This window comes from Camelina sativa, chromosome 12 (assembly GCF_030686135.1).
Source record: "Camelina sativa cultivar CO46 ecotype springtype chromosome 12, ASM3068613v1".
Classification (NCBI taxonomy): domain Eukaryota; kingdom Viridiplantae; phylum Streptophyta; class Magnoliopsida; order Brassicales; family Brassicaceae; genus Camelina; species Camelina sativa.
Window position 1 is genome coordinate 5,224,118 of NC_141891.1, and position 19,528 is coordinate 5,243,645.

Here is a 19,528-nt window from a genome sequence, read left to right on the forward strand (position 1 = left end):
CACTCAGTTGAAAAATATAATGTTTTGAATTTTCTTTATGTATAGTAATGTTATAAAACCCACTAAAAAGTGTCCATTACACTTCTTGATTCACGAGCTATAACTTTGACCGGAAAAATCTTAAGCCAAAACTTTTATCAATTATTGTAGAGACTTGCCATACTCAGATGTTCTAACCAGATAAAACATAACAGGGTTAACTGAATTATGAAAGATTCCATTATGGATCGATATATCTATAAGGAGAGAGAGGGATAGATAGATAGAGAGAGAGTAGTGCTTTGAAAATTGAAAGATAGGAGACAGATTGTTGCTTTTGTGGAAGACTTGAAGAATGAAATTATGTCTCTCTTCAAAGATCAGCCTCAAAGACAGTGACGCACCTCCCTTTTTATATAATTTCTATGTTGGTTATATATATTGCAAATTTACTTTGACGTCTCTTTATTAATAACTTTTGCTTTTCTTTGTGGTTATGCTCTTTGAGTTCTATAGTATTAGGAAGATCGAGATTTGAGAGAGACTAAGCAAAAGATTAAATATGACCCGTTCCTTTGTATGAAACTATTCCCTACATAAAAAGAAAATTTATTATATATATGTATTAACAACTACTATTAAGTAGCTCAAAAGAGTAAATATTAAGATTTAATGTCGTATAGCTCATTTGGTTGAGCAATTATATTTTGTGGAAAAGTTTGATTGTTCTCTTTCTCAAGTTTAAATAGCTTTGTGATGACGACTCCTTAAATATTACCAAAATTTAATTTAAAATGTTTTAAAAGATTATGGACCAGAGATTCAATTGCCGGATCGTTCTCATTATGAGAAAGCACTATTTCAATGCGGTCATTTCAAATAGTATTATAACATGTACGTTTGGGATCATTCATGTCCTAGACAATATCGACTTTCAAATAATGGATATATAGAGGACCATTCATGTCCTAGACCAATCAAACATGTACGTCCTCACTTAGCTGCTATATTATATGACCGGCCCAAACATGTATTGCACATAATTAGAACTTGTTACAGTCGTCTTATATGACTAACTAAATATGTTTTAACCGGATCGAGATTAATCCTCACAAGATCCGTATGCACAAGGCAAAGCCATGCATATCAATATTGGTTTGCCAAAAAAAAAAAAAAAAAAGCATATCAATATTATTGTACATATATATATATATATTGTTATACACATATATATTGTATGAACGATGTCATTGCTTGTATGAACCAGGGGAGTAAAATGTCTTAAGCTCAAATGTATATTGGACATTTCGCTGCTATGTCCAGAGGAGCAAAATGTCTTCTATAGATAAGCTCAAATGTATATTGGACATTTTGCGGCTATGTAAAAAGAAACCTATCTAAATCTTAGATAATTCAAACTATGTATAGATGACGAGAATTGAGTGTGGTGATATATAATATCCCTAATATCTATCTTTCGTATGAAATTTACTAGAGCTAAGTTTGAAGGACACTGGTTTCAAATCTTCATATACATCCTTTTCCCATTATCACTACAAATATCAGATACTTGATGGAAAATTTTGAGAAGATATATAAGTCGCCAACTTCGTCAAGAAAGCAAATAAATGTGGATATTGTTGAAACAAAAAAAAATTAAACCGGCGTCATGCCTAAGTTTTGGGAAATAAAAACAAATACGAGAAAACAATCAGTGACATAGTTCAAGATAAGTACTACGATGTTAATATCAACTGTTTTGTGGTAAAGCCAAAATTATTATATTTTGATAAACGGAAGCAAAAAAAACTTTTAGAGTGCCCTAAATTATATCATACAGTTATTTCAATGTCTATGGTATAATTGTATAAATTAAAAATTATAACGAAACATTAAAAAAATTGAACCGGGCCTCAGCTATTATCTATGTTGCATGGAAACTCTTTTTGAGGTGTGTTTCCCGTTTCCGAAACGTTTCGGAAACAGAAACTCGTGGAAACTCGGATACAAGTCACAGAAACACGATTCCTAAAAATCTCTGTTTGGAAACACGATGGAAACTCCGTTTCTGTTTTGGAAACACGACGGAAACTCTTTTTTATAATTTCAAAATTTAATAAATAAATAAATTAAAATTATAAGAATTCATGATACATATAATGATAAAAATATATAATATAATTAGTAGCTTAAAAGTTAAAATCTCTAAATATATGGCGATGCTGGTCAAAAAATTTGATTTTGAACGTTTTTTTTACAGTTTTACTTTTAATTAAACTATTTAATATTTATGTTTTGAATTTGTATTGTTTCAGATTTTTTAAATATGGTTTTTATGTTTGGGGATATATATATATATATATATATACGTTTCTTACACGTTTCTATTACTTAATTTTTGAAAAAACCTGTCCCGTTTCCGAAACGTTTCGTTTCTGCGTATCCGTTTTCGTTTCCATGCAACATAGGCTATTATTAAGCCGGCCTTCCTCAATACATATCATATGTATATGTGTATAAAGATGAAATATAATATAGTTCGAAACACATTTTAACTTGATGAACCTGTGGAGGGAAACGAAGCTTGAAGGAAGTGGGAAATTCTAAAAAGCTTCAGAAAGCTGCCTTACTATTCAAAAGACGAAAGCAAAAGGAGAATATTATTTATTATAAAACAACAAACCATTAAAAAAATAAAAAATGATTTTTAATTTATACTAAAAAGTATAAACAACATCGAAAGTATGAAACCAACCCAACAATATAAATTCATAACTTGCTCTATCCTCATCTCTTCGATACTTCTCTCACACTAAACATATCTTTATATCAACTAAGTTTGTTTCCTCTGTTACTTTTTTCTTCCTTTCTAAGTTTCAGAAGCTTCAAAGTCTTAACCTTTTGTCACGTCCTGGGTAGAGAGAAAATTAAATTTCAATTTCATAGCAAAGAGAGATAGATTCTTCAGAGGGGTTTTGGTTTTAAGGTGGGTGGTTTTGTGATGCGTACAGGGGCTTATACCGTGCACCAGACACTAACACCAGAGGCTGCTTCAGTTTTGAAGCAATCTCTAACCTTAGCAAGAAGGAGAGGCCATTCTCAGGTCACTCCTCTTCACGTCGCTTCAACACTTTTAACTTCTTCAAGATCCAATCTTTTCCGAAGGGCATGTCTCAAGTCAAATCCTTTCACAGCCCTCGGTCGCCAAATGGCTCACCCTTCTCTCCATTGTCGAGCTCTCGAGCTCTGTTTCAACGTTGCTCTCAACAGGCTTCCCACGAACCCCAACCCTCTGTTTCAGACCCAGCCTTCGCTCTCCAACGCACTCGTCGCGGCTCTGAAGAGAGCACAGGCGCATCAGCGGAGAGGGTGTGTGGAGCAGCAGCAGAGCCAGCAGAACCAGCCGTTCTTGGCGGTTAAAGTCGAGCTCGAGCAGCTCGTTGTGTCGATTCTTGATGATCCTAGTGTGAGTAGAGTGATGAGAGAAGCTGGTTTGTCTAGTGTTTCCGTGAAGAGTAACATAGAGGATGACTCCTCTGTTGTTTCCCCTGTTTTCTACGGCTCTTCTTCCTCTGTTGGTGTCTTCTCTTCTCCTTGCTCTCCTTCTTCTAGTGAAAACAATCAAGGAGGAGGGACTTTAAGCCCTAACCCTAGCAAAATCTGGCATGCGCATTTGTCCAATCATCATCACTCCTTTGAGCAAAACCCTTTCTTCCATTTCCCTAAAGGAAAGACCTTTACTCCAGATCAAGCTTTTCCTGTAAGAGAAGACGCAAACCCGGTCATCGAAGTGCTTCTAGGAAAGAAGAACAACAAGAAGAGGAACACTGTCATAGTTGGAGACTCTGTGTCTCTTACAGAAGGAGTGGTTGCAAAACTCATGGGAAGAATCGAGAGAGGAGAAGTTCCAGATGACTTGAAACAAACCCATTTCATCAAGTTTCAGTTTTCTCAAGTTGGTTTGAATTTCATGAAGAAGGAGGATATAGAGGGACAAGTTAGGGAACTGAAGAGAAAAATTGATTCTTTCACATCTTGGGGTGGTAAAGGTGTCATTGTTTGTCTTGGAGATCTGGATTGGGCTGTATGGAGCGGCGGTAACAGCACAACTTCTTCGAATTACAGCGCGGCTGATCATCTAGTGGAAGAGATAGGGAGATTGGTTTATGATTATAGCAACTCAGGAGCCAAAGTTTGGCTTTTGGGGACAGCTTCTTACCAAACATACATGAGATGTCAAATGAAGCAACCTCCACTTGATGTTCAATGGGCTCTTCAAGCTGTTTCTATTCCTTCAGGAGGACTGTCACTAACCCTCCATGCTTCCAGGTTTGTCTCCTCTTCTTTTAATTATTTTCAATTCATTAATCACATTTGTTTTTTTTAAAGAAAGAAAAAACATTAGTCACAAACTTAAGTACTCGTCATAAATACTAAGTTTCTTAATGTTTTTTTTTGTCTTTTACGTAATGTTTCAGTGGTCACAGTTCTGAGATGGCGTCTCAAGTGATGGAGATGAAGCCATTTAGAGTTAAGGAAGAAGAAGAAGAAGCAACACGAGAAGAAGAGGAAGAAGATAAACTCAACTTCTGCGGAGAATGTGCTTTTAACTATGAAAAAGAAGCAAAAGCTTTTATATCAGCTCAGCATAAAATTTTACCGCCTTGGCTGCAACCTCACGGAGACAGCAACAACATTAACCAAAAGGTACATTTTTTTAATTTGATAAATGAATGGTCTTTGTTTTGTTATCAATGTTTCTGCGGTTACTTAAACCGTTTGTTCTTTTTGTGGGTTAAAGTTTCAGGATGAATTGAATGGACTAAGGAAGAAATGGAACCGGTTTTGTCAAACTCTTCACCACAAGAAACCCGGTATGAATACTCAAGGCTACGGTTGGAAGGCGGAACAGAGCCGCTCTGTTTTACAAGGTTCTTTTGTGGACTCAGGTCTGAAGCAAAACTCACGTGCATCTAGTTCAGTTGCTAAATTCAGACGACAGAACTCATGTACTATTGAGTTTAGTTTCGGAAGTAACCATCAAGAAGGTCTAAAGAGAAACGATGAATTAAGTTTGGATGGATTTAAGAGTACTAACAATGGTGAAGGTGTAGAAACCAAGATCACTCTTGCACTTGGTCATTCTCCATTTCCATCTGATTCAGAGAACTCGGATGAAGAAGAACCAGAGAAAGCGATCAGAATGAGTAAATTATCCGAAAAGCTTCATGAGAACATTCCATGGCAAAAGGAAGTTCTTCCATCAATCGTTGAAGCCATGGAAGAATCTGTTAAGAGGAGTAAGAGGAGAGATACTTGGATCCTAGTTTCGGGGAACGACGTGACTGCTAAAAGAAGATTGGCTATCACAATGACAACTTCTCTCTTCGGTTCACTCGAAAATATGCTGAAGATCAATTTGAGAACATCCAAGGCAAGTGAAGCGTGTGGGGAGCTCGAGAACGCTTTAAAGGAGGGGGGAAAGGTTCTTGTTTTGATAGAACGAGTTGATTTAGCCGATGCTCAATTCATGAAGCTCCTCGTAGATCGATTTGAGGCTGGAAGGTCTTCAGATTTGGATGGGTTTCATGGAAAGAAGAGTCAACTCATCTTTCTTTTGACAAGAGAAGATGATGAATATGTAGAGAATAAACATTTTGTCATACCAATGGTGTTGAAGTGTAACAAATCGAGTTCAGGTTTGGTCAATCACAAGAGGAAACCTGAATCTGATGCTGCACCGACGGTGATTAAGAAGAAGAAGAATCCGAGAATCGAAGAAGAGGATGAGGAAAGCAATGTTGCTTGCGATATAAGCAACATGAAGAAAGAGTTCTCAAGACAGTTGAAGTTCGAATCCAATGCTCTAGACCTCAACTTAAGAGTTGACGCAGATGAAGAAGAAGAAGAAGAAGAAGAAGAAGAAGAAGAAGCTAAACCGGCCACTCAAATCTCAAGCGAGTTTGAAGAACGTTTTCTAGACTCGATCCAAAACCGGTTTGATTTCACAGTTTTGTCAAACGAAGATATAACTAAGTTCTTTGTGACAAAGATCAAAGATTCGTGCGAGGAGATCCTAGGGCAACGAGAAGAGAGGTTCGGGTTTACAGTCGATGCGGAGCTGATAGAGAGGTTTTACAAAGGGTGTGGGTTTTTTGCAAACGGTTTGTTTGAGGAATGGGTGAAAGAGGTTTTTCAAACGGGTTTAGTAACGGTCAAAAACGGCGGGAAAGAGGGCATAAGTGTAATTAACCTATGTTTGGGGGGTATAGATATGATTGACCAAGGGGAGGAGGTATACGAGGAGGAAGAAGATGGATTCATGGGTACTTGTCTACCCAAGAGAATCCAAGTTTCCTTTGTTGATTAGCTTCGGCTTTTTTATTTCTCTTTTTTTTTTTTTTTTTTGAATTTCTATTAGAATCATATATATAAATCACTTGTTTTGTTATTATTATATTTTTGCTTTTGAAGAAGAGAAAAGAAGAAATTAATTATGACCCAAGAAAAGTGGAACTTGACCGCATTGTTCTTTGTGTAAACATAAGTTGCCTCGCTTCATGATAGAATGTGCTTTTTGTATTGCTTTTTTTAGGAATAGTGTTATCACCTTTTCATTCCATTATCTTTTGGTATAGATTTATTAGTTTTACATAAATTCTTATAAATCTTCGATCTAATGTACATCGTTTGGTGTATATTAGATTTGAGCAACAATATTCTTTTCTTCTTTAGATTATCTTCTTTAGTTTGATGCAGACTTTTAAATCAGAGATTAGACTGATTAGTATTAGAACTATGATCTTTCCCCAAAACATAGTTTCTTATCATATGGTTGCATTAGCTTCAACGGTAATCTTTGTAGTATTAGAAAATGAATGGTGTTACTTCAGTGATTACTGTCATGATCGATGTTATAGATCAATTTTTAGACTGGTTATTACATGTTTTACGAACTTCTTCTTCTTCTTTTTTCTTTCTGATTTTTGGTCTACAATATTTTGTCACATTTAGATAATGTAACAAGAAAAACAAATCTTTAATAGCAATTCAACTGATTATTTTGAGTAAAAAATTACATTTAAAGTTATTTGAACGGATTAATAAGCTTTTGATCATGTGAACTAAATATATCATTTGTCATTTTGTAGTGGAAAGGTCATTATGCCAAAGAGTGGCTCAAGACAGTGTTGGCCCAATATTCGTATGTCTACATATATCTAGTAATTATGACACTAAGACACCTTTGCATTTGCATGCCCATGTAATCCTCCAATACTAATTGTTACTGGCATATACTAATGGATAATATATGCCTATAAAATCATTATTAAGTATTTATGTGTTAGGCAAACCAATTGTCATATCAATGATTAGCATTTCAACTAATTAAAATTAGTTTTAGTTTTATAGGGCTTGTAGACCTTTCATGCGTTGCACTATCACAGCTTCAGACATGAGCACTCCCTTTACATCTATCTATGTGGTAACTGGTAAGATTGTAGTGGGGCAACAATAAAAAAAAAGGACTATTGTAGTGTTGTACCGTAAAAAAACAGAGACTAGTGTAGACTGTGTAGTGTTGTAGTATCAGCATGTGAAGTATTTGAACTTTTTAGTGAATTCAGTGATATAGATTGATCATATATATTAATGAATAAAATATAGTTAAATACTGTACAAACTATTAATTTGGTTGAGATTAATACTGTTTAACTCTACAGAAATATATATGATCATCGAGAATTTAGTTTGAGAATTAGTGTGACTATAGATATTATAAAAATGAAATAATGGACTTATATCATTTTTATAAAAGTTACTAGGTTTCAATTTTCATTAAACATGGAGGCACATATTCCTGTCCACTACAACCCAACCCCAACTTTTTGTGTATCTAATCTTATTGTTAATTGAAGAAACTCAAAAGTTTCATTTAAATTATTTTGACCAAAAGGTGTTATAATACTTAAGTGACAATATTGGTATCAGACGGCGGAAATGGCAACTTTCTCCCGTTTTTAAAATTCTTTACAAATAACAAAATATGTGTATCCCAATTAGTGGACTCTTTTATATAATGTCATTATACAATGTAAAGAAGTTGAAGATATTATAGTTTAGAAAAAAGCTCTCTATTGTCCTACGACACTACTACGAGTTATATTATAATTGAACTGTTCAAACTATATACTTTTTCCTATCTCTAAACCGAATCCCACTTTCTTTTTATTATAATAAAACTTTTATCTTATAAATGAAATTTATCAAAACCGTATTTCGTAAATCATACTCAGTAAATGGAAATATATTGTCTACAATTTCTGTAAATTATACTCTTCGTTATTTTTGCCAGAATTGATGTGACACCACCACATACATTGCTAAGAAGATAGTTCAAGTCATTTTAAGTTCAGGCAAAAATGAGGTATCGTTTTGCCTCTCCATTCCTCGAATGTAATTAGTGTCTTCTTGTTTGTTTTTTTTTGCTACTTTCATGTCATGAACAACGCGAGTATATATACATCAAGGAGCTATTAATACACTTGTTCTTGTTTATTAGACCCACATTAATTTGTTCGAATACACATCACAAGATCAGAAGGTAATTGAGCTATTCAGTTTGATGTTGTGAATAAACTTACGCATTGACCAGGAAAAATGCAATGAGTCTCGTTACTATCAACATTTTCTCATGCTACTGTTACTTTGTTCCATGCAAGTAAAAACAAGTTTGACATAAACATATGTTTACTATGAATTTAAGTTGTTATCTCAAAGGACCCAACTCAAAGAAGATTAGCAGCAATATATGGCTCAAAGAAGTATATTGTGTTGCGTTTTCATTAAAAGAAATAAAGAGGAAAGAATGTGGTTGGTAATTTCTTACCAGATGAAAATTTTTTGCTCTGTTGACTATCTTTGCGTAAAATTTATGTTTTGCAAGTTTTATGATTGTATGTTTGATAGTCATTAATTTATATATCTTATTCTATATTCATTCTCTTGAAGAATTTATGTCTCCCAAGTTAAAAATAATTACTAAGGTCAAACGGTGTCGTTTTAGATTGGAACTTACATCGCTAAACGGTGTCGTTTAAGATTGGAACTTAAATCGCGCGATGTCGTTTAAGATCGGAACTTACATCGCTAAACGGTGTCGTTTTAGATCGGAACTTACATCGCTAAACGGTGTCGTTTTTGACTTGTATCTTGATCCGTTAAACGATGTCGGGTAATCGAACTGTGTATCTCCCATCTTGCTCTCTCTCCTTGGGTCGTTGATTTTGCTGTGTATCTCTTCTGACCTAATTATTACGAAGCAACGGTCTCCACACTCTCTCTCGGGGTTCACCAGTTTGAGAAAGAGCTTTTTGGGTTCACCAGTTTCGGGGTTTCTATTAAAAGAATCCAACCAAAGTTCGTCTTTTTACATCGCTGGTTAGTATCACATTATCCATTTATGTCCTCACTTGTTCTTATCCTCCTCTTCTGCTCCTATTCTTTGTTATATTGAGAGAAAGGTTCGTACTTTAGGGTTTGCAATCCAGAATTGGGTATTTATAATGTTTATTATGCTTTGGTTTATCTTTTACAGAATTGGTTGAAGTGAGATCATTATGCATTTTTTTTGCTATGCTATGAAGTTGATTTGATATAGCCATATAATGTAATTGGGTTTTCAATTTCAATTCTGAACTTGATTCTTGTATGTAGTCTTGGAGCTTGAATGAGTTTGAATTATCATTTTGTATCACATTGAGATGGTATCACTCACATTTTTTTGATGCTTAATTGTATCACATTGAGATGGTATCACTCACATTTGTGTAACTGTTCTTAGTGTATCACCTACCAATGTTTAGTTTCGTTCTAACTTTTTGGACACAGGTTTTAAAAACATGACGAGAGAGGAGAGTTCGAAAGCCACTCGAAGAAGCACCAGGTCGTCATCTTCTGTAACTGTTGAGAATCCAGAACCTAATGAATCCCTCCTCCCACCAACCGTTGATGATCTTACTTTTGGGGATGAATCAATCACGGTGGATGCAGTTCTATCTAACTTCCCTGGCAGACGCTCTCAGATTTTAGACCTTATTCGTCTTATGGGTCCGTTGGATTGCCCTACTCTTCCAGTAATGATCTATGGAAGTGCTTCTACTGGAAAAACCAGTGTTGTTCTTCAGGTTCTCAGGCATCTCAGTCGCCCTTTTGTTTATTCAAGCTGTCGTACATGTTACAGTCCTCGTATCTTGTTTGAGTCGATTCTGAATCAGTTGTTGCTTCATAGGAAGTGTTCTTCAAATGGGTATTCTAGTGCTAAACGTTGTGACAAGCCATCTGATTTTGTCAACTTGCTTCGTGAAGCCCTTGGTAATGTGATAGAGTCTCTTGAGTCTGGTTCTGGAACTTCAAGACCAGATAATTCGAATGGGAAACCCATGGGGAAGATGGTGTACTTAATATTTGATAATGTGGATCTTATCAGAGACTGGGATAAAGGCTCTATGATTCTGCAGTTTCTTTTCAGTTTGTATAATGTTTTGAAAATGCCTCAACTTGGTATAATACTTATCAGCGGATTGCCACCAGATGTGTATTACTCAAACATGGGATACACAGACCCTCTACCTCTTTATTTTCCTGAGTACTCTGAGGAGGATCTTCGTCAAATTTTCTTGAGAAATCAAGCTAACCGGAAATTGTACTCTGCATTCCTCGAGTAAGGCGATAGTGCAACCTTGCCTCCCTACTTAGCTTTCTCTATCCTTTACTTATATTGTTTACTGATGTATTTTTTGGTTTCAAACAGTGTTGTGTTGAAACCATTCTGTAGGGTCACCAGGAGAGTTGAGGAACTGTCTACTACCTTCTCATCATTGTTCAGAAAGTATTGTGAACCACTTGATGATTTAGGAATTTCACCCAATGAAGATATGAAGAGAAGGCTGTATAGCCACCTTAAACCGCTTATTGCTCTCTGTTTAAATGAGATGTTCAGGGTCTCGAGTCACCCTCATGATGGTGACACCAGAGGCGAGAGAAGGCAGAAAGCCAGCTACAGTTCTGAAAACCGTGAAGAACTTGAAACATTGGACTTCCATATGTCTACTTCAGCAAAGTTTCTTCTTATTGCGGCGTTTCTCGCTTCAAGAAATCCAGCAACGCTAGACGCATCGATGTTTGACTCCACTGGGGGCATGGATAATCGTAAAAGAAAGCGGAAGTAAGTTGTCAAAAACAGTGTCTAATTTCTCTTTTGCCATATAGCTTAATAGAAAAATGATTTGATTCTCTGAGTTTAATAACAAGTCTAGCAATGGTGGTGTGTGTTCCTGTGATGCATTTGTATTAAGAAATCTGATACTTTCTTCACAATGGTTCCTCCTCCTCAGGGCCTCTGAGAAATCTATGGAAAAAAAGGAAATGGCAGAGCAGGAAGCAGTCATGAAAGGGCCTGGGAGCTTTCCACTGGAAAGACTATTGGCGATATTCCAGTGTATTGCCACTGTGGGAGATTCATCATTTGGCGAAGAGGAAGAAGAAGAAGACGAAGACCCAACGGGTTACGACAAAGAAAATAACAACCTGATGTCTGATATTCTGCTGCAAGTGTCAAGTCTTTGTGATGCTAACTTTTTGATCAAAAGCGGAAGCTGCCCATTAGAAGGTTCTATTAGGTACCGCTCTATGGTCTTTGAAGATCTGGCTCTGAAGGTAACAAAACACTTTTTTTCCAATTATTGAGTCATATAACAGGGGGTAATACAAAAACCATGCTGATGTGTTTCCTCTAATATGGTTTACAGGCTGCGAGAAGTCTCAGCTTTCCACTAGCCAAGTACTTGTACAGAAGATAATGATATGTGAAGCTAATGGTACACTCTCCATAGAGCTCTTGTATTGTAGAATTTAGCAATTATTTTTAGATGTCTCGGAAACTTTATCGTATTGAGAAGCAATTTCCAAGTTAACAACGTGGTCTGTAAATGTATGTGACTGATATTTCTTTTTTGATGTAAGTTATGTAACCATTTTTACTATAGTTTCTACAACAATTGATTTCGGAATCCATATCGACTTGTTTAAATTCTGATGTTATGAGATGAGACTAGTCTTGAATCTGTTTTAGTTTTAACTCTTATGAAACCTAAGATATAGATTAACTTCTCTGTTAAGAAAGTGAAACACTAAAACGACTGAGGTTTTGTTCCCATCTTCTTGTCGACCTAGAGTTTCTTCTATTCCTAGTTTAGGTTTGGAACTATATGGTTTATGTATCGTGAAACCGGTCACATATGTATCTATCATCCACAGATAGTTTCTACACTTTATAAACTTGGTTTCTACACCGTATAGACTTGGTTTCTAAAGATTCTATCTAAGATCTTTTTCTCTAAAAAAAAAAATTGAAAAAGATATATTAATATATGTATCGTTGGAGAGTATGCCACGCCATCACCCTTTCCATCGTCTATAAATATTCATTGTCGTTGTATTGCTAAACCCTACACCAAGTCCTTGTGAGAGGAAAACACATCTTAGTACACTTGAAATAGTTTTTATTTCCTTTCTTGGTAATACAAAATCCTTTTCGTTTCTTCTTCTTCTCCACACTTCTAGATTTTTCTCAGCTAACGTAGCTAGAAACATTATAAAGATAAGACATAAAGGAGCGTCTAAGATTTGAAGTAAACAACGAAAGAAGCAAAAAAAAATGTGTTTGGAATTTGTGTATCATGAAGAGAAGACGGAGCTTGGTAGGCAACAAGCACCGGGGACGTGTCCATACTGCGGTGGAAAAGTATCGGCGGTGGATATAGAGACAAAGTGGTTGTTCTGTTTCTTGCCACTCTGTTTCAAGGTCAAACGCAAGTACTCTTGTTCTTCCTGCGACCGTCATCTCGTCTTGTATTATTGAACAAAACACATATACAGCTTGAGAGAGAGAGGCGAAAAAATGAAGAAAGAAACACACAGAGGGGTCATTGAAATTGTATTATCTATTTTATTTATTTGTTTGGTCCTCTCAATGTTGAGTGTTTTTTTGCTGATTTTCCCCTGAGATTTGTGATTTTGCTAAATCAAACGCCCCATCGTGGTGGTGGACATTGGTTAATTTCATTGAGTTGTTTACTTTGTTTTGTTCATTGTAAATGATTTGTTGGTTGATAAAAGATGGTTATTCTAATGTGGACATGTTTTCAATAACTCCTAGCCAACTCTCTCTTTGTATATGTTGGAGATTAAAAAAGAAAATGAACCGTAATAACGATTTATATAATCAAGCCTCCCATGACTTTAGTCTTTATATAGGTTTAACACCATGATCTTTTTGATGGGTGAATTGAGCACAATGGTTGGGTTAATTAAAAAGAAAACTTACTATGATTGAAGTTAATATAAAATGCGTAGACGAATGAACGTAATATGATATTCGAGAATTCTATGATTATAAGTTAATTATACCGTGTATTACGATACGAAAGTTAAACTTTTTTACCGCAAGATTCAACAGGAAATATATATTAGATAACTGCTGAAATATGTTATCTAGTTGAGTGATTGATAAGGGCGTTCCTGTATATGAATGAGGCCAAAGTTGTGCTGTACGTCTTAGCTGGACAGATATGAAGTGGACCAAAAAAAATGTCAGTGGTCCAAATAATTAGAATTTATGTTTCGCTCACGTTCACTTATTTAGAGAGTATATATTTGTGTGTCAACAAAAGGTATATCAATGAATCTTCTTACTAAATTAATTCGTCGGCTCCGTTTGCATATTCGAGTATCTTTTACTTTGATTCCATTTTAGTTTAGGTTTTTCAGAGCCATCAAAAGAAGTCCTTGTTTTGAGATTATTCTAATCTCTTAAGTTCGATCTCTTAAGTTTTGTTGAATATTGTATGGCAAAACCAGATCGTTATGAATCTTGAAAAACAACTTTTTCTTGTATTTTTCTTCGGTTCTATGTACTTTAAAACTAGGTTGGACCATTCTACACCGCACAACGTCTCTTTGTAAAGAAATTGTACAAAGATGCTGGTTTAGATAACATGCTTCTTTGTCGTCAGCTGGCCGTTTTTAAGTTTTAACTTATCACGTTTACTTTTTTTTGTCATTTTCTTGTAACAAGTAAAAAAAGTTCTCGTATACATATTTTAAGAATACTTATGGTGCCGTGGTGATTCACTGTGTTACTTTTTAAATGATATGAATAAGTTCGTAGAATGCAAAACAATATAGACAAGAATACGTAAATGATATTGATGGTAAGAACGAAAGTCGTAAGACGACTGTCATGAATAATAGCAGCATGTAAGGATGGTTTCGATATTATGGGACAATAGTTCGATGTCACCTATATATATTAAATCTGTAAATGAATCCATCGAAGTCTATCTCTAATATATATTGAGCGTGTTCGTTTGTCTGACACAGGAGGCTGTGGCAGCGGCAGCGACTGCGGCAAACGCAACTTTTTTGATCGCCGCAACTAATCGACGTCCAAAATTAGAATCAACGTTCGTTGCAGCGTTTTGCCGCAAGCACCTGCAGCAACCAAACGAACAACAACACATGCGGCTGCCGCAGCCGCAGGTACTTGCGGCGACGAAACGAACAGGCTCATTATATCATTTTTTTCCTAGTTGATACCATTGTGAATTCTTCTTCAATTCTTCATATTGTTTCAACTCTTATTATTTTATTTTATTTTGGTCTATCAATTTAGTGGATTACTACAAATCTACAATAGTCAAAACCTAACTTTATATAAATGTAGTATATTACACTTTTTGATACATATCCAGAACGACCGATACATTTCAACGTCTTAATTCTCATATAGAAACTTTCCGTATTTGATGATTTAGGTAAGATCACAGATATCTTATAATATTTTTTCTAAAGAAAAACAGATTGGAATAAGTCGTACAAATGAATCAAACTAGAAAAATAAAAATAAATAAATAATAATAACTGGAATCGCATGTACATGATAAAAGGGACAAAGGCAAGAACAGGTGTTGGACCGTCACTTGTCATCTTTTCTTTTTTATTTTTTTCTGGTAGATAAGCCCAAAAACACTCTACCTCAATCTTTCCCTATCTGTTCCTTTAGATTCTAGACGTACAATTTCCACATCTTATCATATTTCATTTCCGATTAAAAAACAATATCATGTCACAACAATAATACAATTTTCCCACACGGTGGTTTTTTATTATTCAATGTCATACGTATAGGTTAGATAATTCAGGATAAATACTTAGGTTCACCCCTAGAGGTGAACCTCTCCATTCACCCCTTCTTCTCTCAACCAATCATAATCTTCTATCTAATATTTTATTAAAAAAATAAATCAAAATTAAATTAAAAAGCAAACCAAATTAAGGAAACATATTCTGTATACTTTTAATTAAGGAAAGTTAAATATTGGCTTGGTTTAGATTTTAAAAATTAGAATAAAATTATATGTTGATTTGGATTTACAAACGAAATGGTAGGGTTTAGATTTTACAATATATATGTCGGTTTGGGTTTGGGTTTAGAAATAAGGTGGTTAGGGTTTAGATTTTACAATTAGAACGAAAGTATATGTCGGTTTGGGTTCACAAATGAGATGGTTAGGGTTTAGATTTTAAAAGTAGAACGAAATTATATGTCGGTTTGGGTTCACAAATGAGATGGTTAGAGTTTAGATTTTAAAAGTAGAACGAAATTATATGTCGGTTTGGGTTCACAAATGAGATTTTAGAGTTTAAATTTCACAATTAGAATGAAAGTATATGTTGGTTTGAGTTCACAAATGAGATGGTTAGGGTTTAGATTTTATATATGTCGGTTTGAGTTTATTAAAGAATGGTTTAAATTTTATAATAATGTATACAGATTTTATTTCCTTATTTTATAAGGGGGTGAATAGAGAGGTTCACCCCTAGGGGTGAACCCAAGTATTGTTCATAATTCAGTACTACATTCGGCACCTCGGTCTTAATAATAATAAATAAATAAAAAACTGTTAACTATATCGATATACAATTACTTTAATTATCGAAAAGGTAAAAGATCTCGAATGCATATGTGTAATGAACTATTTTATCTAGTACGCACTGAGTTTCACGAGGCCTAAAATGAAGAGATCGTAAAGGGTTCAATGATAAAAGAATATAGGGTTGTATATGTATGCTCATAGGATGGAACATATATACGTTAGGCTAATAAACAATTTTGATTTCCAGGTTTAGTTTGATTTTGTGAGAGGACATATTTTGATTAAATGTTGGACATTTGTTTGAACCATATCATCAAAATTTGATTGATTGTGTTGGGAGAAGATAAGGTTTTTGGATATCAAACCTCAAATTATTGTCGCTGGACTCTACATGTCTGTTCTGTGCCCGAAAAGGCAAACTTACACAGTGTCCCTATCTCTCTTTCTTCTCAATGTGGCCGTAAATTTATTTAGTTTTCAATTATGGAAGTCTTTAACTTTAATTTCAGGTACAATTAGCACTCACAAATCATAATTACCTTTCACAAATCACAATCACCAATCACGATCACTTCAGATCTTTCGATCGATTCAGACGAGGAAATTCATATTTTGACGGTCCATATGATTACAACGATTGAAGTTGTACATTTTTTGTTTTTTTTGGAACAATTTATAGACAATTTAACTACTTGGTGCTAGTTTAGCTACGAAGTGTTTCTTTTATCAAAATAAAAATAAATGCGTTGGGCATTGGGCTTGTCATTCTTGCTATATTGCACAAGCACAATAATCAATTAAAAATCTGTAGACGAGAATGATAAAATGTTATGCAAAACTATTTAAAAAAAAACTATGGTGTAATAGCGTTATGTTAAATGATGGAATGACATGCATTGATGCATATATACACACACATGATAGTTTTACGTGAATTATCTATAAACGTTAGTTTTCTCGGATCGATTTTTTTCTTTTTCTTGCCGTTCGAGTGTGATTGAGCGTAAAATCAAACCTAACTAAACATATATAAACCAAATGAAAAGTAGGTTTTATCACTTTATGTAAGTTTTCTCTCATACCAAAGTAAACGTAACTAAACTAACCAAACTAAGTTGAGTATGGTAATTAATTTGTAGGTTTGGGGATTTTTTTTTTCTTTTCAAAAAACAAATGGATACAGGAATTCGAAGAAACAAAAACGGATAGAATATATAACAACGATGCGTAACGAGGTTATTGGGCCTAGGATCCAGTTTGATCACATACATTTACGTTCATCAGTCACCACAGACTCATGAATATTCTCAAATGTTCTAGTCAAATAAGGAAATGTGAAAAAGAAGAAAAAAAAAAAGGAAATGTGAACAACAATTCAATTGGTATATATACCGGCTGATCGGGTTCCAACTTAGAATTTTATCTTGGTATCCGTATTAAATGTCATACTAAATTTGGACCCGTGCTACAGCACGAGTTGAAATACATTTTATTATTTTTAAAATATTATATATGTAATTGTATATAATATTATTTGGATGCAACTCATGTAAATAATTTTTATTGTAAATATTATTCATGAAATGTAAATGTATTATGTAAGTCTTATATTGTTAATTTTAGCCCGTGTTAGAGTATATAAAATTATTAATCCGTACTAGAGTGTGTCCAGCAGTTTCCGTGCTAGAGTATATAAAAATTTAACTCGTGCTTGAGTTTGTAAGTCTTAAAATTATAATATAAAAACAAAATTCAATCTGTGCTCTAGCATGGTCCTAATTTTTATTGAACGTTATGGTTTATCAATAAAATCTGTGGAAAGTAAATTTCTAATATTGTGTTTAAAGATCTTTAGAAACAACTTGATATATGACTAAAATCTTCTGAAAATACAGTTTGAAAGATCCATGATTTTATTTATTACCATTAATATATCAATTATCAATTTGGAATATCTTCAATTAAGGTTGCACCCAATATTTAGGTGTAACCATTAATATATGAATTAATCTATAACCTATCTATAACCTATTTGTAATCATTTATAATTAATTAAAAATATAAAGTCTACAAAAACTATATTGTGTACTTCTTTTTATTAAAAAGGAGATCATTTGAAATAACTCGGCGATTATAATTTTAAATTAAATAATATAATTTAATCACTATAATATAAACTATATTGTGTACTTCTCTTTATTTTATATTATAATATAAATAATATAAACTATGTTATGTACTTTTCTTTTATTAAAAAGAAGATCATTTGAAATAACTATGTTGTGATCTTCATGATATATTTGCTCCACGATTTATGGATTTATTATTTAGTATCTATATACTCTACGATTTATAGATTTATTATTTATTATCTATATATAAAGAGTTATCTTATGAAGAGTATATGGTTAATGTATATCTTATATATAACCTATTAGTATGCATTTGTAATCATTTATATTTTTTATAAAGTCTACAAAACTTAAGTTGTGTACTTCCTTTTTATTAAAAGGGGATTCTTTTCATATGATATCGATGCAACTGTAGAATCTCGATATCGAAATAATACAAGTATTGAATGTTTGATTTGAAACTGGTTACGTTGTTGTTAATATAACGTAATTTCCTTGTTGATTAATTAGGTACTATATCGAATTATCGATCTCTTGTTAGTATGTACAGAAGTACTAGTTTCATACGTGGGAAAGAGATGTTTATATTATGGTTAAAAAGGCCCTCCATGCATGTTTAATCGGTCCAATCTTTGATTGTTCCCATGTCCGTGGGTTTGATTTGTTTGGCTCCAAATAAAACGAACTTCGCATATAGCGACCGATCTTAAAAAGCCCAAGAGTAATTTAGGTTGTTATTAACTATTGACATTTATTTTGTACTAGTTCTGCTTTGTCGAAAATGACATGGTTAGGCTTTGTTGAAAACGACATTGTTTGGGCCGAGTGACTGACTATTCTTTTTTTTTGGCAAGTAGTAATGGTTTTTGAACTGTAGCATAACATCACTGATCCTATGTATGTATATGAGAGAGATCTTAATATTTTTTCCGCAGTAATTTGGTGTACCAACTTAGGAAAATGACTATATAGCACCTCACTTAGGGATCACTCAAACCGTAAGAATTTAATCGATTAGTCTCAAAAAATATTATTTACGACGACGAAGAAAAAGAAGAAATAGTCGTATTATTGAGTCTTATATAAAGAGATGAATAATGAGTAGGAGTTAGGAGTGTCATATTCATCACGAGCAAGTGTAATGTGATTTCCTAGAAATTTCCTCCACATGTCTACACGGTACGAAAATGCCAGTTGATTCCAATTCTATCATTATTGGTATGGATATGAAGCAAACATTATTTCCTTTGTTTCCTCAGATTTATGATTTAATAAAAGAAAAAATGGACCATACATCGTTTTAGAAAGAATTTTTCTTAAAACGAGAATTTTGATAATTGACACTTATATAAAAAAAAAAAAAAAAGTTTCATTTTTAGCAAAAGAACCTCGGATCTGCAAGTTCATAGAATTAATTCT

General features: G+C 33.9%; 3 protein-coding genes across 3 annotated transcripts; all 3 read left to right on the forward strand.

The window, feature by feature from the left end:
- Positions 1–2,693: 2,693 nt before the first annotated feature.
- Positions 2,694–6,489, forward strand: LOC104730329 (protein SMAX1-LIKE 4). Its single transcript, XM_010449489.3, has 3 exons — positions 2,694–4,308; positions 4,458–4,686; positions 4,781–6,489. Exons 1-3 carry the CDS (start codon positions 2,981–2,983, stop codon positions 6,347–6,349), a joined length of 3,126 nt encoding a protein of 1,041 aa, XP_010447791.2. The 5' UTR covers positions 2,694–2,980; the 3' UTR covers positions 6,350–6,489.
- Positions 6,490–9,194: 2,705 nt separating this feature from the next.
- Positions 9,195–12,070, forward strand: LOC104730330 (origin of replication complex subunit 5-like). Its single transcript, XM_087477589.1, has 5 exons — positions 9,195–9,420; positions 9,871–10,702; positions 10,793–11,206; positions 11,376–11,697; positions 11,790–12,070. Exons 2-5 carry the CDS (start codon positions 9,882–9,884, stop codon positions 11,838–11,840), a joined length of 1,608 nt encoding a protein of 535 aa, XP_087333715.1. The 5' UTR covers positions 9,195–9,420; positions 9,871–9,881; the 3' UTR covers positions 11,841–12,070.
- A 409-nt stretch (positions 12,071–12,479) lies between these two features.
- On the forward strand, positions 12,480–13,171 carry LOC104730331 (uncharacterized). The gene has a single exon (XM_010449491.3). The coding sequence runs from the start codon at positions 12,698–12,700 to the stop codon at positions 12,899–12,901; it is 204 nt and encodes a 67-aa protein (XP_010447793.1). The 5' UTR covers positions 12,480–12,697; the 3' UTR covers positions 12,902–13,171.
- Positions 13,172–19,528: the final 6,357 nt, after the last annotated feature.

Coding starts and splice junctions, on each gene's coding strand:
- LOC104730330 (XM_087477589.1), top strand. CDS start 9,882: ATGACGAGAGAGGAGAGTTCGAAAGCCACTCGAAGAAGCACCAGGTCG. Junction 10,703..10,792: donor TTGTACTCTGCATTCCTCGA/GTAAGGCGATAG, acceptor GGTTTCAAACAG/TGTTGTGTTGAAACCATTCT. Junction 11,698..11,789: donor TTGAAGATCTGGCTCTGAAG/GTAACAAAACAC, acceptor TATGGTTTACAG/GCTGCGAGAAGTCTCAGCTT.
- LOC104730329 (XM_010449489.3), top strand. CDS start 2,981: ATGCGTACAGGGGCTTATACCGTGCACCAGACACTAACACCAGAGGCT. Junction 4,309..4,457: donor CTAACCCTCCATGCTTCCAG/GTTTGTCTCCTC, acceptor GTAATGTTTCAG/TGGTCACAGTTCTGAGATGG. Junction 4,687..4,780: donor GCAACAACATTAACCAAAAG/GTACATTTTTTT, acceptor TGTGGGTTAAAG/TTTCAGGATGAATTGAATGG.
- LOC104730331 (XM_010449491.3), top strand. CDS start 12,698: ATGTGTTTGGAATTTGTGTATCATGAAGAGAAGACGGAGCTTGGTAGG.